Source organism: Myotis myotis, unplaced genomic scaffold, assembly GCF_014108235.1.
Source record: "Myotis myotis isolate mMyoMyo1 unplaced genomic scaffold, mMyoMyo1.p scaffold_m19_p_9, whole genome shotgun sequence".
NCBI lineage: Eukaryota > Metazoa > Chordata > Mammalia > Chiroptera > Vespertilionidae > Myotis > Myotis myotis.
In genome coordinates, this window is record NW_023416401.1 from 36,949,137 (window position 1) to 36,971,475 (window position 22,339).

General features: G+C 50.5%; 1 protein-coding gene and 1 non-coding gene across 7 annotated transcripts in view; both read right to left on the bottom strand.

Moving 5' to 3' along the window:
• The window catches only part of EMILIN2 (elastin microfibril interfacer 2), a 41,785-nt gene extending 19,751 nt beyond the window's left edge, over nt 1-22,034 (bottom strand). For 2 of the 6 annotated variants that reach the window (XR_004970069.1, XR_004970068.1), the window contains exons 1-3: nt 21,708-22,034; nt 21,081-21,203; nt 1,958-2,133 (exon numbers count right to left, since the gene is read on the bottom strand). Coding sequence is in view for 4 of the 6 variants with exons in the window: in XM_036323224.1 (XP_036179117.1) it covers nt 1,958-2,133; nt 21,081-21,203; nt 21,708-21,832 (424 nt within the window). In the remaining 2 variants the exon portion in view is untranslated. Of the gene's footprint in view, nt 1-1,957; nt 2,134-18,185; nt 18,554-21,080; nt 21,204-21,707 lie in introns of those variants that run through there. The other 4 variants (XM_036323224.1, XM_036323227.1, XM_036323223.1 and 1 more) reach the window with 3 other exon arrangements.
• LOC118663871 lies at nt 1,492-1,650 on the bottom strand. Its single transcript, XR_004970175.1, has one exon. It is a non-coding gene; the product is annotated as a small nucleolar RNA SNORA72 (small nucleolar RNA).
• Nucleotides 22,035-22,339: the final 305 nt, after the last annotated feature.

Consider the following 22,339-nt stretch of genomic DNA (forward strand, 5'->3'; position numbering starts at 1 on the left):
TACTAGTATGTAACTGAAGTACTGAATGTAATGAGAGACCTTTTAGACAACCAGAAGAGGGTCTGGGTTGAAATAGGGGTAAAAACATAAAAAAACCAAGCAACGAAAAATATAAGATCATTATTCACTTTACAGAAATCATAAAGCTATATACGCCTGGCCAGTGTTGCTTAGTGGTTGAGTGTCGACCTATGAACCAGGAGGTCATGGTTCGATTCCCAGTCAGGTCACATGCCCCAGTGGGGGCAGCCAATCAATGATTCTCTCTCATCATTGATGTTTCCATCTCTCTCTCCCTCTCCCTTCCTCTCTGAAATTAACAAATAAAAAATATACTTTTTATAAAGCTGTTTAGGAAAAGCAACAGATTCATAGCACACGGCAGCTGTAAACATTCTCTACATAGTTACTACAACGTAAACAGTAAACACTGAATACATAAAAACGTGGTCTAACTATATGGAAAAGATGGAGGTATATAGAAGCAGTGTGTTGGCCAGTAGATGAAAGGGAGTCAAATCCTCACCTTCCCTGTGAGAAGTCAATAGCTAGAAAGTAAATTACAAATGGGCACTGGTAGCGTTTAAAGTAAGTATCCCTGGGGAGGGAAAGTGCTTTTCCTAATAGTCCTTATAAAGCTCTTCGACTCATTAAACTGCATGTATGTTTACAGGTTGCTAAAATGAAAACTGAACCTAAACAAAACAAAAATAAACTATTATGGTCCAAAATCATGTGTGCCCATCATAGTACCTTCATGAGTTAGTGTAACTACTTGTCTCATGTTTGCCTTCCATGAGGCCAGGGACTGTGTTTGCCATGGTCTTCCCACTTCCCAGGTAGTGTAGCTACAGAGGCTCAAAAAATATTTGTAGGGAGAATGGATTTTTCTTTCACAACAATGTATATGCTGCCACGGGAAAGAGAGAAATGTTTTATAACAAAATATTGACAGTAGTTATATTTTGGCGATGAGAATATTTGTACTTAAATATTTTCCTATGTTTGCCCTGCTGGTGTGGCTCAGTTGGTTGGTGTGTTGTCCCATACACCAAAAGGTTATGGGTTCAAGTCCCAGTCAGGGCACAGATGAGAGGCATCTGATTGATGTTTCTCTCTCTCCCCCTTCCTCTCTCTAAACATATCTTTGGGTGAGTATTTTTTAAAAAAAAGCAAAGGTGGACTTTGGTGAAATGATCCTTTCTTTCTTAGCAATTCATTGAGTTTCTGCTACTTCACTTCAAAAAGTTAATTCAGAAACAAATTTAAGAATAACCTCACTGGATGCTTGTAATGGGGGACTTAGCTTTGCAAATATCTCACCCCAAACAGAATGAGGATGATTCTATATACCTATTTTTTTTTTAACAATAATAATTTTACAATTTATTTAATAGCAACTGGTAATCATGAAATTAACAGTGGTTATCTTCAAGTTATTGCACTAGCTGTCCTGCCATTTCCTGAGGTTGATCATATATATCAGACTTGGTTTATCACCAGCATTTAGAAAACCAGACCTAGGGAAAGAACTAGGTCTGGGGACACATGCATGATCTTAATATAGCGATCTATATACCTATTTAAAAGAATTTTTTTAACTCCTTTAAATTCAGGTTTATGGGAGCTTATAGATGAAAGTAAACACACACAGAGCGTCATTGCTTTTGAATCTCTTCTCATCCCTGCCTCAGGCCATACAAGTCTGAAACTCCCAGCATCTCCTACACTGACTTCTAAGGCCTTGGCTTTCACGGTAAGGTGGCCCTAACAAAGCCATTTACTTGCAACAAGTTTGTCTTCCAATGGCTACTGCTTCCCATGTCGGCTGCAGGCATAGATTTGCGTTCTTTGAAGACCTCAGAAAGCTCAACAGCGTAGCTCAGCGTGGTGCTGTCTGAAGGAGCGCTGGGAATGCCAGTGGTGCCTGCCCAGCAGAGCACAGGCCAGAAGTTACCTGTGGGTTTCTTCAAGCTGCTCCGAGGCCGGGCGGGCGTGGCACGCAGGGCCTTCCCGGGGTCTCTGGGGCCTTCCTGGCAGTCTGCCCCTCGGAAGCCAGGGCAGCACCTCCATTCCAACTGTGTCACCATCTTGTACCTGGTGACGTATCTGGGTCTGAAGTTCACGCGATACCTGCGGAGGAAAAGGGTGGCATCTCTTTACTGGCTCCTGTCACAAACCCCCTGGCGCTTCCAGAGTGGACTCGAGGGACGAGGACCCAGGTCACTCAGGGCCCTGCCTGCTTCCTGCCAGTCTCCTCCATCCAGCAGTGACCTCCTGGGGCTCAGCCACATCCTATTGGCCTCCTCCCTCTACATCTTAGGTTCCACCCACCCCCAGCCTAGCACCCCTCCCACTAACGCCCGGGGAAACACAACTTAGCAAAACCTGGCCCCACCATTCCCATTGGGCGTGGCCAGTTTTCACAAACGGAGCTTTTGTTTCACCAACACACTTTGTTCCAGAGTTTGCTGTTTTGTGGACAATTTTTCAGGTGTCACTCGGTCATTATTTTAAAGATGCATCCCCCGGCCTGGCCGGCATGATTCAGCGATTCAGCGTTGACCTATGAACCAGGAGGTCACGGTTCAATTCCTGGTCAGGGCACATGCCCGGGTTGCAGTCTTGGTCCCCAGTGTGGGGCGTGAAGGAGGCAGCTGATCAATGATTCTCTCTCATCATTGATGTTTCTCTCTCTCCCTCTCTCTCTCTCTCTCTCTATCTCTCTCTCTCTCTCCCCCTTCCTCTCTGAAATCAATAAAAATGTTTTGTTTTGTTTTTTTTTAAAGCAGCAGCATCCTGGCCCCCTTTCTCCCATAGAACCCAGGCCATGACCTCAGCCCTCTCTCCCTGGCACTAGCAAGATGGCAGCCTCGAGCTACTCAGGAACTTGTGTTCAGATTTTTTTTAATGCCTTGACTCCTATAGCTAATGAGAGAAACAGGAAACAGGATTGGAACCATTCAAAAGTCCCCATAGAAAGTGCGCGTCCCCCCCCCACACACACACACCCCTGATGCACGTGTGCATCACACAGACCCTGTGACGAGCTGTGAGGTCTCCACACCCGGCCGGGCGGAGACCCAACGTGGCCCAGGGGACGGCTCCGGGCGCGGCTCCCCAGGGCCCGGCGCACCGCTCAGATGCGAGCGGCTCCTTCGTTTACCCCGGCCGCTACCTCTGGCTCGGAACCATGGCTCTTGAACCTCGTCCCGTTCTCTTCACGTTCAGCACCAGCACTCGCAGCTGGTCATGTTTTTAGGGCCAATTCCCAGAAAGAAAGAGTCTTTGTATCACTTCCCAGGGTTGCTGCATGCTGCTGGGGTGGGGCTCGGGTTGACCAGCTGCCCGGCGGCCTGCGGCCCTCTGCCAGCCAAGCGACCCCGCTTGGGGCAGCAGCCTTGCGGCAGGTGCTGTTCAGGGTTATGCTCCTGAGAGACTTATAACTCCTGCATGTAATGGGCTCAGCATCTTCCTGGACGGTCAAAACCGTGGCACCCAGAACCTGGAATGTAAGGTTCTCCACCACCAGCCAGGCCGGGCGGAACCCCCAGGGGGCACGGCCCAGCACCTTCCATGGTCCCTGTTCCACCTGGTGGTTTGGGGCCCGAGAATCACTGTGAACACCTGTGAGCAGCTGCTGACGCCTGCGTCTCACCTCAGTGCTGACCGACTTGGTCTGTGGGGGGGCTGGTGTGGGGACGTGGAGAAGGTGTGGTGGGAGCCCTTTTCAAGGACAGCTGAAGAGAAAGCCCAGTAAACAGAAAAGAAGGGCTGCTCAAGGAGGGAGGGGAAAAGGGGGGGGCAGCAAGACCTCCTTCCTGGCTCTTCATTCTCTCCCATCCCCACCCTACCCCCCAGCAAGTCCCCACAATTCAGATTTTCCTCTTTTCACTATGAGAAACAGAGGCTCAGAGAGGCTGTGACTTGCCCAAGTTCCAACGGTCAGGGAGGGCAGGGCTGGATTGAAACCCGTGTTCTCCTCTGCCCCCCCCCCCCCCCCCGGTTCGCCACCCCCCCCCCCACACACACACACACACAGCCTCCGCGGGCAGCAGCCGAGAGCCGCTCTAACCGCACCCACCCCGAGATGGTCCGGACTCCGTGAGAAGCGGCCACTGTCCCCACTCGGCAGGCATCCCCTGAGTGTCTAATTCGGCCCAGGTGCACACCGCCCTTGGCCCTACCACCCACCCACCCACCCACCAAAAGAATCCTCTGTGTGGCCCTAGAAATGATATTAGAAAACAATTCCACTTCACTGTTTTGCACACTCCAGGACAGCATAATGCTGGAAAAATGTGCAACCTCAGAAAAACTTGGTTCCTCTGAGCATTTGCGATTGAATGTGAGAATGCGGCTGCTCTTGGGTTTCGCTCATGTGCCAGGAGATGACAGCCCACGTTAAACCCTTCGGATGAGGCTGCGCAGAGAGAGGCTCCGACGCCCTGGGAGGAGGTCCGACCTCTCACCCCACCCAGGGCCGTACCCTCGCCGCTGAGCCGGGGGTGAGAAAGTCTGGCTTCCCCACAGGCCGTTCTTCCCGCAGAGGCGGTATTCTTTTGGAACAAGCTCCTAACTTAGAAAGCTCCCTGGAGTCCCGCCTTCCCCTCCACCCTCACACGCACACTCCCACCCTCCCCTCGCTGGCCCGCAGGCAGGGTTCCGGTTTCAGCGATGGAGTTCAGGTGACCGCATCCCTGACAGCTTCAGGTCCAGCAGGGGAGGCGCACCTCCCCCCGCCCACCCCACCACCCAGGGTGACAGCTGGAAATGATCAGGCAGCCACCTCTAACGTGGGAAAGCACACGTTCCCCCTTCTCTGTGCGCAACCACATAGACCCCAAGCGGCTTCGGGTCCTCAGAGCTCAGGGTGGGGGGTGAGGGAAGGAGGTAGAGCTGTCCAGCTCCACAGGCTCTCTGGATTTTCCCCACAGAAACGGGGATCCTGCCTCCACAGTAGCCCGCTGGGGGTGTTGCACAGAGGATGGGAAGAACGGATGGGATTTCCATGCCCCCCAGAGCATCGCAGACAATACCCTGGCCAAGGAGCGTTACAGAAAAGCCTGGGCCTTTACCCCTCAGAATCCTCATCTTCATTGGCTTGGGGGCAGGGGGTGCCCAGGAATCTGTACCTTTCAAAACCTCCCTAAGTGGTTGTCAAGCGCAGCGGCCAGCCGGAGTTGAGAAGCAGCCTCAGACCAGGAACGGCTCTGCCCTGAGGCAGCCAGGGCTGGACCACCTGCAGGGAAGTGACTAGAGCGAAAGCAGCCCAAGGGGCCCCTGGGCTGTGAGCACACACAGATGCTCAATGAATACTTCCTGAACCAGCTCACCCACTGCACCCAGCTGGGCCACCAAACTGAGGGACAGAGGGACCAACACCCACAGGAGGTGCTGGGAGAGCTGAGGGCTGACCCAGACTGCAGCCTTACCCCCTCCATCGCCGGTCCCTTGGGTGGCACCAATCCCAGCTGTTGCAGCGTCCTGGGGGACCCTGGGGACTGCGGCCTGAGCCTGCCCAGACCCTGCCTCAGCCATGCCCACTCGAACTCTCCTCTCCCCTGGGACTCTTCTTTGGTGAAACAAGGGTTTACCATCTTTACAAGTTCAGCCTCCGTGTGAAAGGCAGCAGCCCGGCCCGAGGAAGTGTGGTGAGAAGGAAGGCAGCAAGGAAAGAACTGAAGGAGTTGAAGCAGAGTTCAGGGACCACGCGACTGGAAGGGTCCCTGTGAGAACAGAACGTGACGGAATGTGCCTTCATTTGGCCTCAGCACCACCACAACTCCGTCCAGGGGCTCGAGGTGAGCCTCTTCCCGAACATGCTTCCACCCTCACTTGCATTTGCTTGTTCAGCACCTGTCTTTCCTGCAGGCCGCGAGCCCCACTGGGGCAGGAATACCTGGGGGTGGTGTTCTCCACTAAAATCACAGTGCCTGGCCTATAGTGGGTGCTCAATTAACAATGACTAATCAACTAATAACTGATCAATCAAATAATTAATTAATAATAGGTCTACTTTTGACAAGGTTTTGTGGAGTCCAACGCCCTAATTAAAAATTTCAGAATTATCCTTGGGTCTAACCCTAAGTAGACACGAATTCCTGAGTCTTCCCCAAATCAAACCAAGCTTCCGGGCCTCAGGTCATGATGAACTGGGTCGGAATCACACACCGGGTAACCTTGAACTGTGCTGGCCAATAAGTAGCCATTAACCACGTGTGGCTATTTACATTTAAACTATTTTAAATGGACTAAAATCAAACATTGAGTTCCTCGGTCACACTAGCCACATTTCGAGTGGTCAGTAGCCCCGAGTGGCTGGCACATCTCCACTGTTGCAGACGGTTTCATCGGCCAGGACAAGCCTAGCGAGCCACAAGGTGGCCACGGGAACACCACCGGCACACGCCTATCTGCTCATCTCCGGGTTTCTATCTCACACCCACCCGCTGTCTTTCTCCTCCCACAGCCTAGAATCGCTGGCAGAACATTTCTCTGAAAAATAACCACACATCCCTGGCAGAGGGACATCTAGACAGCTACTCCACAAGGCCAGAATCTTCGGCCTGCACTCCGGAGTTACCTGAATTTTATTTTAACACCAACCACCACCACTGCACACATCGAGAGCCCAGTGCCCCATTGCAGACACTCATTTGACCGGGATTTCTCCCAAAAACAGATTTTTTTTCTTTTAGTAAACTCTTCTCCTTCTTCCAGTCACTGGCTTGCCCTCAGAAGTCTGGAGCCAACCCTTCTGGCCTCACTCTGCGTGTGTGGCTCTGCACAGCATTGCCCGGGATGGGCCTGAGAGGATGGGAAAGGCCAGGCAGCAGGGGGCCTGGAGGGCTCCCGCCTGCCCCCGGGACAAGGAGAAGTAGCACGCGAGGGTGAGAAGTCATTCCGTCGCGTTTCAGGATGCTCACAGGGCACACTTGGTTCCTGGCACTCAGCTGCTACGCCAGGTTTTCCATAGAGCAGCAACTAACCCACTTTCTAAAACTGTGGTAAACTACACAGCACATTCCATGTGCCACAGCCATGTGTAAGAGGCCGCTGCATGGAGTCCGTTCCCATTGCTGTGCAGCTGTCACCACCACCCACCTCCATAACTCTCATCATCCCAGCTAACACTCCGCACCCATTAAACACAAGTCCCGTCAGCCCTCCCCGAGCCCCGCAACCACCATTCTACTCTCCATCTCCATGACTCTGACCTCTCCAAGCACCTTAAACAAGTAGAATCAGGTAGTCTTTCTCTTTCGGTGACTGGCTTATTTTATTTAGCATAATGTCCTTGTAGGGAAGGAAAAAAACTTTTCCTCTACCCACTTAGGTTTGTTCTGGGGCATATGAATTAAACTGACAAAAGACAGACGAACAAGAGAAAAGACATACAGATTTTACTGATGTTACTAATTTTACATGCAGAGCGGCTTCACAGAAATGAAGAGAAAAATCCAAAGACGACGTGGTTAAACTTGGACTCATAGATCACTTTAACAAAAGGCAGTAAGGTGTAGAGTAGCGGTTGGACAAAGGAAAGGGGCTTTGGGCTTCGAGGGATGATAAATTGTGGGAAGATGTCTCGGAAATGTATGGGGGAAACGAATGGAAGATAAGGCCTGTTTTAGGAGGTTTGCTTAGGCAGATTTGTGTCAGTGCCAGCTCTGCCTGCAGGGACAAGGCTCCCTGCCCTCATTCTGGTGCAAGAGAGGTGGGGAATTTACACTCTGCTTTTGAGTCAGAGAGGAGGGGGACCGAGAGTTCGTCTTTGTGTCTGCTGATTCTCAATGCTTTCAGCTCAAAAACATCAATATGGGAAGGCATATCCCGATCCCCTCCATCCTCCAGGTTTGTCCCAATTATAGCATGTGTCAAAACTGCCTGCCTTTTCGTATGGTGATTCGCTTTTACAAAGTTTGGTCTCCACGGTCCAAGTTAGAATTGACAAAACAGTGGACTGATTTTCTAGGAACAAAGTGTGACCAAGAGGTTTCCCCCTTGTTCTTTGTTTTTCTATCAATCAGTAAATAAATCCATGAGTTCTTAATTAAAGTAGCTGTTTGCCAAAAGTAAGTGCAGCCAGGCAGTAGAGACTACGAAGTTTGACATTAGAAGTGATTGCGGAACCGCGTGGAAGGAGAGCCGCTCTGACCGGCAGAGGGAATCTGCTGTGTCCTGCTGACACGCAGGCTGCACCGGAGGCTGCACCAATCCGAGGAGGCGGCGCTGGCCAAGGACCCTCCAACGCGCACTTTCCACGGCCTGAAAAGGTCCCCAGGGATAAAGTGGGGGAACCGAACACAAAAATCAGAATTTTCATCTTCTCTCTTTCTGCTACGCTACATGTTTTTAACCAGACCTCTGAAATCAACAACATAAAAAAATGTAAAATATTTTTCTTGACTTTCTAGGAAAATCCACCTAAGTTTTAAAAGCCAGAATGCTTGGGCCAATATATTTCTGAAATACAGACTGTATCTAGTGGATCTAAACGTCAGACTGATGAGCCCTGATTGAAGTCAGATTACAGCAGAGCTTTGTACGCGTTTCTAAAACAACAGCTCCTACATCGAAGCCATGTGTTCACAACGAAAACGTACACAGAGGAGACTGTGTCCCCAGACAAAGGAGATGTTTGCTGGAGAAACCACAGTTGGAAGCTGCTGATTTTTCTGTTTCCTCTTGAATTCATTTCCTTATGAATTACTTAGAGCAGCAAGTTAGATTTCACAACCTGAAATCCTCTTTACTTCTACTGATCATGCAGCATAATAAGTAGGAACTTTCCTCCAGAATTTTCCACAATTTATCACCCCACTAAGGACAGAACAGTCCCGGAGAAAGGTGATTACAGAAAACCACAGTGGCTCAGCTGCAAGGCTCAGTCCAACTCGGCTGTAGCGAGAGTTAAATTTATTATAAGAGCAATCAGGACCTTCGGACAAACTTGCAGTGCTAAAGATGACATCATCTGCAAGTGCAGGGCGTGTCCGGACCATGAAATACAGCTTATGCATCAGTTCCAATGAGGCCACATTCTCAGATTTAACTTCCTCACTTTGGGAGACACGTTACAAAACTCAAGTCAATGCCGTGACAGTGGGGAGGAGGGTCCCAGCTAACCGGATGGCTTTCTGGAGGGCGAATAATCCAAGATGAATGATGGACTATGTTCTCCTGAAGAATGCTTTTGGGAAGGGCCATCGCTGTTGCAGGCCATTTCCCCCAAATAAATGCTATACTCCTCCATTTCTCAAACTTATATCATGTGCCCTTATTCCTGGAGTCAGAATGCCAGAAGGTTGTCCTCATCACTCCCCCGTGCTCACACTCCATGTTCCCACAGTGTGGGCCATAAGAACATCGGCTGGCCTCAGCCTTTCCCATGATGCTCACCACAAATATGACTTTCTGGGGTTTGGGGATCCATTTCAGAGCCATTTTGATTATTTCCTCTTTTTGTCAAGCAGAAAAATTATTTTCTCAAATTATCCCGCAAAGTCACAATAATTTCGAAATCCTTTTTCCTGTGTTTCTCTTGACTTGGTTTGCAACATCCATCGCTCCCCGCCCCCCCCCCCCCCCCCCCCCCCCCGCCCAAGTATCTCAGCCACTCCCTGCTTTCCCTCCTTCCTCAATTCCATATCCTCCAGCCACTCTCCAACTTGCAGCTACACATCCATTGTTCTTAGTATTGCTTCTTGATACTGAAAAGGAATTGGCTATGATATCCCATCGGTATTTATTTCACACCTTCGGGGAAAGTCTATGGGTGCTGGCAAGCTCTTACACAGGCCACACCTGTAACTGGGTGGAAGTCACTTAGAAGCTGAGAAAACCCTGAGAAAGTATGAGTTTCTCTGCAGATATAAAAACATTTTCTTCCTTCCTTTGGGCCAAGTCATTCTCAGTTTAAAAAGTAATAATCTGGGAAGTGAAAACACAGGAACACTTGCATTTCTTTCGTAATTTATGACCAAAGTGGGGGGGAAAGAATGAAAACGCTATGACATGGGTTCATATTTCTCACATTATCCAGGCTAATCAGTATTACTTCACGTTTTTAAAATCCACACTTCGCACAGCGACGCGCAACACTTCATCCACCTGAACTGCTTACAGGGGCGGGCAAACTTTTTGACCCGAGGGCCACAATGGGTTCTTAAACTGGACCGGAGGGCCGGAACAAAAGCAGGGATGGAGTGTTTGTGTGAACTAATATAAATTCAAAGTAAACATCATTACATAAAAGGGTACGGTCTTTTTTTTTCAGTAGTTTTATTCATTTCAAACCGGCCCGCGGGCCGTAGTTTGCCCATGGCTGGCTTAGGAGGAGCATTACTTTTCTCTGAAAGATGCTGCCACCACCCACCCCACCCAAGACCTTAAGGTGTGGAGAAGTAGAGAGTGGGGGCTGGTTAGCAAAACCAAAAGAAGAATTTTGCTTATTTGCCTTTAAATGGGAGTTGGCAATGGAGCAGTAGGTCAAGGAAGAGGAACTTTCCTCCAAGAACACGTAGGGTGGCCAATGGATTTTCAAGGTTGGTGACACCTGCGACGTCCTTAAAGCCATCTGTGTGGCTCACCGTCTCCAGAACAGTCCTCACTGCTCATGCAGACTTATGGGACTGGAACTTTCTTAAGGAACTTGAGGGCATGGCGTTCCCTACCTTGGCCAACCCCATGTGGTTTTAAGAGAATCACCACAGAACCCAGGTAGGTAAGGGCTATGGGACAGCAAGCCCTGGGCATTGCCCCAGGTTAGAGGGAAGCTTTTGGGCAGGTGGTGAAAGAAATTTCTAGACCCAGATGGTGCCACATCAGCAAACTGAGCTTTCATGTTCACGTAAATGCTCAACTTGACCAGACACACAATATCTCCAGCCAGCCAATCCCCAGATGCCAAGCCAACTCTGGGCTGTATACCTGTTTCTGTTCCTTGATCTTTATTCAACCACAGCCAACCATGCCCTGCTTCAGTGCTGCCTCTTCTAACATTCTATAAAACTCACTCTTGCTGTGAAAAGTTAATAAACAGAAACCTCATTTAAAATGGGATCCAGATGCCCAACTGACGTGGCTCAGTGGTTGGGTATCGACTTATGAACCAGGAGGTCATGGTTCAATTCCCAGTTGGGCATATGCCCAGGTTGTGGGTTTGGTGCCCTGGTTGTGGGCTCGATCCCCAGTGGGGGCGGGGATGCAGGAGGCAGCCAATCAATGAGTCTCTCTGATCACTGATGTTTCTATCTTTCCCTTACTCTCTGAAATCAATAGAAATATATATATATTTTTAAAAGTGGAGTCCAGAGCCTAGAAGAAAGGACACTTGCATATGTGTCACTCAACACACTATTGATCCCAACAGGAAGAGATGTGCCTTACATCTCCGACAGTGATTCTACTTTACTAATTCGGTCCTTGCCCAGTAACAGCTCAGTCCATGGGAGACCTGCCATAACTCAGCCAATGAAAAGTCACTACACTTCCAGCTTTCAGTTTCCTCCAATGAACTCTTTGTTTACAACAGCCCCTCCCAAGTCCATAAAAGAGTGTCCGTCTTCTTTGTTTCTCTGGGCCTGCTGGTGGTTGCCTTCACACCACATGTCCCAAATGGCCCTGTTTGTTGAAGATCAGCAGTGGCCAAGATCCTTCAGGAGACTGCTCCATTGCTTGTGAAGCACTGCCCCCCCCCCGCCACCCCGTTGGGTTGTTTTCCCTTGAATAAAGGACAAACTTGTTACTAAATTATACAATTAGAGGGGAGTAAGGCAAATGTGTAGACACTGAGTGAAGAGGGGTCCAGCAGGTATCTGCTGAGTTGAAAATATGTGGGAGAAGGCGGCCTCTACACTCCGAGGAGAGAGGCCTGGGACAGATCCTTCCCTCACAGCCCCCAGAAGAAGCCAGCTGTGCCCACACCTCGCTCTACTCGTCACCGTGGACGTCCCTTCACATCCCATCTCCAGGCCTTCGCTCACGTGCTCGCTTGGCTTATGCTGGCATCCTCTCCCCTGTGCATATATTCACTAGAACCATCCTTCAAAGCCCTGCTAAGATGTCACCGCCGCAAACAAGTTCTCACGTGCCTTCTGGCGGGAAACAATGTCTTCCACCTTGGAGCATCCTCCGCTATTTGTGCTTCTCTTATTGCAAGTCTCATCTCTACCTTTTATTTTACTGCTTGCATTTATGTCTCATTTCAGCTGAAGGACGTGACCTTCCAGAGAGCAAGGGAGAGGTCGGGTCCCTGGCTAGTCCTGCGCCAGACATGGGCCCTGCACACAAATTTAATGAAACTGAGTAACCAACAGTCTTTAAAGCAGCGGTTCTCAGCCTGTGGGTCGCGACCCCTTTGGCGGTCCAACGACCCTTTCACAGGGGTCGCCTAAGACCATCCTGCATATCAGTTATTTACATTACGATTCATAACAGTAGCAACATTACAGTTATGAAGTAGCGACAAAAATAATTTTATGGTTGGGTCACAACATGAGGAAATGTATTTAAAAGGCCAGAGGGTTGAGAACCGCTGCTTTAAAGAATAAGTCTTCTTTAACCCTGTTGAGCTTTCTGCCAGTTCATAGTGTCTTATACTAATTTTGTAGCCTCAATCCAACATTTTCAAGGGCTATAAATGTGAAATAGGGGTTGTTGTTGTTTTTTTACTCCATTATGGCTTTATCTAGTGTTCTGCATTTGTTATGCATTTATCACCTCATTGGTCTTCAGAAATATCGGAGAAGTAACCTTACTGTCATTATAAATTATTTTCTACATTCTTTTTTCACCAGTTCTCAGTTGAAACACAACTACTCTATAGAAATTGTGGTGTACACATACAAAGGAATATTAGTCAACAATCAGAAGTGACCAACTATTGATACATAGTACAAAAAAGATGTACCTCAAAACAATTATGCTTAATGAAAAAAAAAAACTTAACATAAAAACAGTACGCACTGTATAACACTACATAACACTTTAGAAATTGCAAACTCATCTACAATGATGGAAAGAAAGCTCATCAGCCTGGGGAAGGTATGTGGGGAGAACCTGGAGGGAGGATTATCAAGGAGCATGGGGAAACTTTGTGGTGATGGAAATGTCCAATATCTCAATTGTGGTGTTGATTTCATGGGTCAAATATTAAATTATCCAACTTTAAATATGTACAGTACATACAGTGTATCTAAATTAATCTCAATAAACCAACTATTTTGCATTGGGGTTATTTTTAAATCTCTTCAGGACTGTGGAAGCAAAATGCTAGCAAGTCTTGTCCCAACTACCCAAAATATATCTCTGTTAAGTGGAAACCAAAAACAGCATCACTGAGTCTTTTTCAGAGTTTCAAAATGGGGATTTAACTCAAGTGTGGTGGTGGTGTTTTTTTAATGTATCGGATTACTCTTCAGACACACAACCAATTGCTTTGTCTATTGGGAACTGACGCTTGTAGTTATTTTTGCACTTTTAAAGGTATGGATCAATGATTAAAGAAAGACATTCAAGACAGAAATTTTCATAACAACCTTCAAATTGCCGTTTCGTGTAAAATAACACAAAGCAGCAAAGACATAAATTAGCATTTTGAAAATCGGATGGTCTACTCATCGGGATTATTTTCCAGGGACCCTTCCGACAGGGAGTGTAGGGGAGGCCTTGCTATTGGATTCACGAAATAAGCCACTAAAGGTATTTCTGCTTCCCCTCCTGCACCATCGGTGAGCAGGGAATCTGTGTTACAGCTTTCTAGTTGTTTTTTACAATGATCAACACGCTGACTCACAAAGATCTCCAGAGCAGTCGGATGAGGCAACATGTTGGGACCGGGAAAAGGCACATCGTGTATCCGGACGACCAAGCTGGCCCGGACCTGGCCTTGTGGTCCTGAAAGGGCTGTTCCAGCCGAAAGCAGCTGACGGCTCTGCAGCCTGGGCCCCTGACACGCCAATCAGATCTGAGCACTGTCCCGACCGCAGGCCAGACTGGAGATTCTGGAACACTCCGGATACTCAGAGGGGCTCCACGCTACCTCCCCGCCCAAGGCCCTCGATTCCACCAGCAGATTGAGAGCGTTTTGGCTTGAAATGGACCGAGCCAGAGGAACACTTTAATAGTGAAAAGACTGGATTGAGGGCTGGAATGTGAAACTCGCCCCTCCCCGAGTTCTGTCGCAATCACTGCCACAGCTTTTGGGCTACGTTTCCAAGATCTGAGGGGAAGCCTCAGCCGGAAACAAGTGGCACTTTCACCTTCGCTTTCGAAAAACTTAGGCCCTTAGGCCACAATCCTTCAACAGCCTCCCCGCTGAGATGCTGGAAACTTGGAGCCAGAGGGAAATTTCTAGAACCCTGTCTTACAGTGGATTATGAGCGAGTCTCTGAAAGAGACCACGGATTACACCCCTGCACTCGGCGGATACTGTACAATCACAACTAGATCTAAAGACGGGAAAAGTGAGGGAAACACGGAGGATCCTCAGAGCAGATTGCCTTTCATCGAAATGACCATGTTGAGAGGCCTCCACCTAAACCTGTCTCTTAACCAAATTTTGTTTTAAGCAAATGCACAGTAAAATGCACTGCCCTGAAAGGCAAAGAATAACTTTTAGGCGTCTTCCCTAATCATCTAATATTTTTGTAGGTGGAAAAAAAGGGCCAGCTGGGCCCTCACGCACCCAGGAAAGTTTGCTTCTACAGCATTTTCAACCCGGGAATTGGGTTGGTTTGAGCTCTGCCCACTTTTTTCAACACCCATCACCACTTTAAAACAGGAAGGCAAGAAGAGCATGGACTGTGAGCCTGCCTGTAATCAGTTCATTGTTTTTCCTCCACGTGAACTACTACCAGGACGGAAACTCCTGAGCCCCTGTCCTGAGCCTGCCAGGAAGATCAGTCTTCGCAAGGAGCCGTCACCCCCGCGCCATTTTATCAAGCGGTTCGTTGCTGTTCTTAAGGGCAGAAGCTGCTTCATGAAGGACGGTAGCAGTAAAACAGTCTTGTACCCAATAATAAACCAAAACAGCTGGGTGACAGTCTGGGAGTAATCTGAACACTGGCCCCGTCTGTCAGTTTTAGCTTTTAAGAAGCAGCATGTAGGACACTGACCGCCCTGCGCAGCGCCTACCGCATCATTCACACCCAGTGACATTAGCACCATCTTCACGCTACCAACACGAGGAAGAGGATTTGTTCTGAAGGTAAAGCATGAAAGCAGCGTGTTAGTGGCCGGGGATGGGCAGAGCTCACCCCCCTGGGGGCACCGGGAAACATGCAGCTCACCTGCTGACTGGCCTCCCACAGCCCCCACCCCCACCCCTACCCCCAGCCAGCCAGCAACACCCAGGTGGCTGGAACCACCTGATATTCCCTGGAGAAACGCTTCTCTGGCTCTGCTTCCACAGCAGTTTCTGCAAGTTTAACTTCATGTTTAAAAGCCGATTTCAGCCCTGGCTGGTTTGGCTCAGCGGATAGAGCGTCGGCCTGCGGACTGAAGGGTCCTGGGTTCGATTCCGGTCAAGGGCACATGCCTGGATTTCAGGCTCGATCCCCAGTGGGGGGGCCTGCAGGAGGCAGTTGATCAATATTCTCCCTCATCATTGATGTTTCTACCTCCCTCTTCCTTCGTCTCTGACATCAATAAAAATATATATATTTTTTAAAAAGTTGATTTCAGTCATTTCCATTTCGTGATGATCTTAGCTCACCAAATGGAGTTCATTCTTTAGCCCTCCCGTCCTTCTCTGCCAGGTCAGGAAGCATGAGCTTCAAAGGCAAAGCCCTGAAAGATAAGGCCACCTGAGCAGCAACAACACTTCAAACAAGCAACGGGAACAGGCACAGTCACCAGACAGCCCTGCTGAGCACACCGCACATGAGCGTAACAGGCGCTTCTGCACAGTTCTGTCCGCTACGGCGCCTCCCCGAAATGCAGCGATGAGGACACGGTGCCTCAGAGAGGGCGAGGGGCTTGCCTGCAGTCACACAGCGGGGTGGTGGGAGAGCTCATGCCCGAAGGCAAGACTTTCACCTCCTCTTCAGAACATGTTGGCCATGCCAGCCAGCCCTGGGGGATGGCCTCAGGGGAGGCCTGCCCCGACTCACTTCCACCTTCCTGCTCACCTCGGAATTGTAATTCATTTACCAAGTGCCAACGTGGTAGACTAGATCAAGGGAGGAACACCAGTTCATGGGACCACAACGGGGCTTAACAAAAAGCAAATTTTTCTGAAATGTATCTTTCAACATGTCAAGCTCTATTCTATTTAAGACAGGCCTACCACTGGCATTGGGCCCCGTGCTGCCTGGAGGACATGGGGTCTGTTGTTTTGTTGTTCTCTCTTCTCTTTTGAAAAGTCAATAAATTACAAGTAAAGCCTTCATGAAAAAAAAGGGGGGGCAAATTTTTCCTTAAGGCCATGACCTACTTGAATCCCATTAATTCTCCCCAAAATAAGGTAGGAAATGTAGCCCATAAGCATGGAAGTTCTGTTCCCAAGACCTCTGTCTCGGCCCTATCTACTCCCCTGACTGAGCGTGTGCTGAGAAAAGGAAAACAAACGCACATGGAAGCCTCTGAAAGCGCCGAAGGGCTCCCCATGTTATCTACTGGGAGCCGAGGGAGGGAAAAGGTCAAAGAAGCTGAAAGGAAGGTCTGAGGGGTCTAGGGAAGCTCACACGATACAACCCCAAAGGCAGATGGGGATGGAAAGTGCGAGGGAACCACAGCAGCGGCAGCGCCAGGCCCTGGGGTCTGGGGGCCTCCGTGCACGTTAGCAAGGGCTCTGCCCCGCCCCCTCATGCCCCCTCCATTCATTCGCGTTTCCCTGGACCCCACGCTGTTTAACAGCCGAACGAAGGAAAATACCCCCCAAAGCCATACACACAAGAGGCTCGTTTGGAATTGTCCCTGGAGATGCAGAAAACGTAGAATTGTCTCTAGAAGACGTAAGCCCTTATGTTTCCCCTTAGTCTTAAGTGTTCTTAGTTTAGTTTTAGTTTAGTTTAGTTTTGTTTTTTTAAAAGAAAGCTTTTCCTGGCTGAGATTATTCCTTAACAGGAAACTTTTCTTCCAGCTGAATGACCATCTGCTCCCATTGGAACCAGCGGATTACAGAAGTTCTGGAAACTCAGCATTTAGAACCCTCACCTGCTGCACATGCGCAAATCCTCAGTCTATGTTATCAGAGCAGCACAGGGCCCTTCAGTTGGCCCCATCCGGATCCCTCCCCGACTGATGAGATTTTTTTAGAGAGCTAATAGGAAACATTTCACCAAGATGCTACACACCCAAGAGGCGGGTGGAGGCTGATAAGCCCTAGTCAGTTTGTGGTGTCAGAGAGCAGGAAACTGCAGCCTGACAGGCAGCGCCTCAGCCCTGAGCTGGAAGGGACGCCGGTGCAGGGGAATAACCTGCCTCGCATCTGGGATCCTCAGAGCCAACGGCGAGGCTCCAGCAGGCAGCTGCTCCGCTCACAGGACGCCCCCATGTCTCAGGACTAACCTCACTCGGCTGGACCACCGCAGGCTGAGTGGGAGGTTATGCAACTATCTGGACTTACTGCCAGGAGGCATGAACGATGCATGAAGGAAACAATGCCCAGTCCAAGAAGGAGAAGAAAGGTGGCGCTGTTTCTACCGCTGGGACACCCAAACACGACCCCCCACCTCCAGCGAGGGGCTCTGAGAAGCCTCCCGCCCTTACCTCCTCCCCTCCCATCGTCACAGCGCTGGGGTCACACACACAACCTTGGGGTGCTCATCCCAGGGTGTGGGTTTAGACAGCAAGGGGCTGCCAGGTGTGCAGTGGGAAGAGCCTACGGCTTGGAAATAACAGACCTAGATCTGAATCCAGGCTCTGCCTCCTCCCAACTACATGCCCTCCTGCAAAATGGGGATACCAGCCCATTACAGGGATTGCGGTAAAGATTGAAGGCAATGCAGATAAAGGGCTCATCATGTTACAATGATGCAGGCCTGCGAAACTGTACTAAGCCTTCCAAACAGTTCTCAGTCCCTGTTATGGGGGCACTGCCTTGCATGATGAGGGTGTACATGTTCTTTGTAGCTGAGTACTGTGCGATCTACTGAGGCACACACTAAAACAAGCAAATGCATTCTCCATCCCAGGGACAGAGGCCAGGCCCCAAGGCCAGCAGCTCAGTCTCTTACCATCATGTGACCACAGGCAAGTCAGGGAACATCTCCTGTTTCCTCGTTGGTAAAATGGAGACAATTGTGTTCATCTTGAAGGGTTGTCGCAAGAATTAAACTAATGTAGAGAAAGCAAAGTCCTGACACAGCGCCTGCCACTCAGAAGGTCCTTTACAGCTGCAGAAAAGGAATTGCTCAAAATGCCCTCATGTCACATAAAAACCCTCTCTGCTCCTGGGGTCACACACCCCATACGCAATGTGCAATCTCGAATCTAAGGCTCTTCCTACGTGCAGACGTAGCACTGTCTACACTTTCTGGAAATGCCTGTGGGGCCTTAGTGCCCGGTGACCGGTCAGGCACAGGCGTTCTCCTCTCCCCCATCACACCCCTGTCTCCTCCCCTGGTCCCACCTCCGTTTGGAGCGTATTCAGCCTCTCCCTCTGGCTTCCTCACTTCTCTCCTAAGCCTGCAGAATTCCCTCTCTTTAATTCTTCACCTGCTTGGCTGCTATCAGCTCCCTTTCTCCACCGAAGCCTTTGGAACATCTGATTCTTGGGTAACTGGGTCTCCTCATGTCCTCCCTTAATCGCACAGGAGCCACAACCCTGCACCCCTGAAACTGCCCTGAAACTGCCTCTTTCTGCATAAGCCAATCTTCCTGCTACCAACACCTCAGCCTCTCGTCCTGAGGTCTCTAAGATGTAGTTTCCTCCTCCAAAAGCTTGACTTTGCTCTCCCCCTGCCTGGCCCCTCTTCCTCCTTTCCCCTCACAGCCCCTGACAACCCAGGTCCGCTCCAACTGGATGAGGGCCTCGCTGGCTCACACCTGCCACTCCCAGCCGCTCAAACGTTACCAGATGCTAAAGTGCACTTCTAGCTCCAGATCTCAGCCAACCTCCAGTCCTATCCAGGCACACCTTGGAGAGAGTGGGTTCGGGTCCAGACCACCGCACAAAGCGAGCACTGCAATCAGCGAGATGCAATCTTTCTGCGGGTGGAAGGCCTGGCCCGTAGTTTGTAAAAAACGCAACACCTGTGAAGGGCAAATAAACAAGCACACCTGTGCTTCTCACACCGCCTGGAAAGTGGTCCGTACGAACCTCACCTCCCCAGGCCTCAGGTCCAAAAATTTCACTTTTAATGCAGTACTTACAAGCACATTTGAATCATTTACATGGTTATTATAGAATAAAAATAATGAGGTCACTGATTTTGGTCTTGTTTCGTAAAATCGCAATTTTTATGCTTCCCATTGGATATCCTTCCCACCTGCCTTTCTCTCACCTGCTGGTCTGGAGGTGATTCACCCCCACTGAAGATAGAGAATTTGTTTCACTGGTTTTTGTGAAATATAACAATTAAAGTGCCGCTTGATTTCCCAAGCACTAAAATAATTTCAGAAACTTTAAAAAACTAATTTAAAAGTATTACCTCCCCAAATGAAAAATTTGTTTATTTCTGACTTGTTACAAGTAAATATTAAAGTTATAACGAGCCACAAAATTCTATTCTTGTGTAAGACAAGATATTCCTGATTAACAAATCTAATTTTATAGAAGTCAATTCAAATTGTATTGACTATTTACAGGTCTCTACCACAATGTAAAAATCTTCTGTGGTTCTGAATTCACTGACTGCTAACCATAGACTGTGGGTTTGTATCTTACCGACTACAGATGCAGACAGAGCAACTGCACTGCGCCCCTGACAATCTGCCCAGCTCAACGCGGCAGCCAGCGATTCCCCTTTCGGCCTGTTTCTCTGTGTCATCAAAGGTGGGATCTCTTCTAGGTGGTTGGTGACCCAGAGGAATTATCCCTTTTCTGTCTGCAGTTCCCATAGCCGCCCCTGGGGGCTGAGGCGGGGGTGGGGGAGGGGGGCGTGACTTAGGGACCACTGCACCTCACTTGCCTGAAGGTTCAAGTACCTGGAAGGAGGTTTTCTGGAGGACAAGTTTCAGGCCCTCCCTTTGCTTTGCCAAAGACAAATCCGCCTACTGGCTATTATTCTTTGCTGCAATGACAACTGTGCTCTAAGACAAACAACCTATTCTTAGGGGAAAACAATTAATTTCAGGCATCGGATGTGTTCCCCAACAGCCGTGTATTCACATGGGCTAGTCCTCGGATATCGGGCTTACACAAAACACGAAGACGTGCCGAGCACTGAATGAGTGCGCTGTATTTAACGGAATCTTCACTCCATCGCATTGCTTCCTCTTTGTGTGTTCTTTGAAGCTGGTGAAATCTTTCTAAGCAAAAAGATGATTAATTCCTCCGCTTGTCTTTAAAAACTATGCTCTCATGACAACCTCTTAGCCAATCCCCAAATCTAACTTGGAAAAAAACAAACAGGCAACGACAACACACTTTTAAGCAAGTTATTCCTGGGACTTTAGAGATTTACAGCCCCGGATGAGGTCAGTTTTACAGGGACATCTGAACAAAACTCATCTGTTTTGGACACCCCGCTAATCCTACATATAAGCATTTTTAGCAGTATACATGCTGAAATTTCTGTATGCCCCAGAACTCACAATATGGATCTAATTAGGTCCAGCTGCCTTATGTTAGTAATAAAACTGGAGAGAGAGAGAGAGAGAGAGAGAGGAGAGAGAGAGAGAGAGAGAGAGAGAGAGAGAGAGAGAGAGAGAGAGAGAGAGAGATGAGGGTAGGGGCTTTGTTCATTCCCTCCCGTGCCCTGGTGATCACGAGCAGGTCGTGCGCATCATCAACGCTCGCTCAGGGCAACACATGCTTCTTCACGACCCTGCGGCCCGGCCCCGCTCGCGCTGAAACTTTTCAGCTGCGGAGCTCGCACCCGCCGGGGAAGAGATTTACGCAGCGGCCGGAGCCCCACGCTCCGACCCCACCCCACCGCCCCCGCCCGCTCCCCGGCACCAGGACTCACACCAGCGCGGACGGGCAGGGCATCTGGTTCCAGGGGCAGTTGTACTGAGCCTGGATAAAACTCTCACTTCCCTCCTGCACAGAGCAGCTCACATTCTTGTTCACGATGTAGGCGCACCAATTCCTGGGGCGGAGAGAGCGGGAGAGGGGCGGTGTGTAAACCTGAGGCTGGGGGAGACGGACAAGCTGCTGCACCCGCAGATGGAGCCGGGGTGAGGGAGGCCGTGCTCCCCGCGGAGGCGGGAGCTCCACAAAGCCGACCTTGCGGAGGGGCGCGGGCGCGCCGTGGGAGAACCGGCACCTTTCCCCTAAAAGAGACGGGAAGGGGGAGCACCCGGCCCCAAGGACCCCAGCAAGTCCTGGGAGGGGTCTTCTGATCCCTCTGCTCTTCGGGACGCCTCTGCGCGCGCCCCGGGAGGCAGCACTGCTGGAGGCGCAGGCGAGGTCACCGGGACCCCGCGCGGACCACGGAGCGCACGGCCACCGGCAGGAGGCGCCCCCCAGGGGCAGCCCGCGGGGGACCCCGGCTGCGGCTCATCGCCTCTGGCAGGGCAGTTTCGGGCCTGGCCCAGGGCTTTGAGGGGTGGCCTCGCCGTCCTGGGGGCGAAAAGAGGGGCCCCGCACTTACTTGTTCCTGGCACCGGGCCGCGCGGGGCCGGCTTGGCACAGTCCCGCGCCGCCCAGGGCCAGCAGGGCCAGCGCCCAGCGCCAGGACGCGCGGGGCCGGGGCCGGGGCCGGGGCCGAGGCCACATTGTGCGCGCGGGGCGGGATCCGGAGCGCGGCGGGTCGCGGCGAGCGCGCGAGTGTGCGGGCGGCCGGGGCGCGGCCGGAGGAAGCAGGAGGCTCGGGCCCTTCGCGGCGCCCCCACCGCGCTCCGCGGCCGCCCCCTCCGGCTTCTCGCTACCACTTCTCCTTTTCCACCCCGTGGGCCCGCGCTTCTCCTCGGTCCCTCAATGACGCACAGGTCCCCCCGGGTGCCGCCCTCTATTTCACTTCCCTCTCCGAAACGTGACGCTCCCTTCACCACGACTCCCTGTCTCCAGTCCCCCGGCCGCTCAGCAGGGGGTTTGGGGTGAAAGGGCCAAAGGGCTTGGGAGAAGGGTCTGTGTTACAGAATTTCCAATTACTCATTCCTTTGGTCTCTTCCCAGCAGCCAGGCAACCCCGCCTCCCACCTTCCAGTAGGCGCGCCCCGGCCCCTCGGGAAGTGGCCGCAGCCGGCGCGGCGCAGTCCTCACGTCGAGCCTGGGTGCCGGCTTC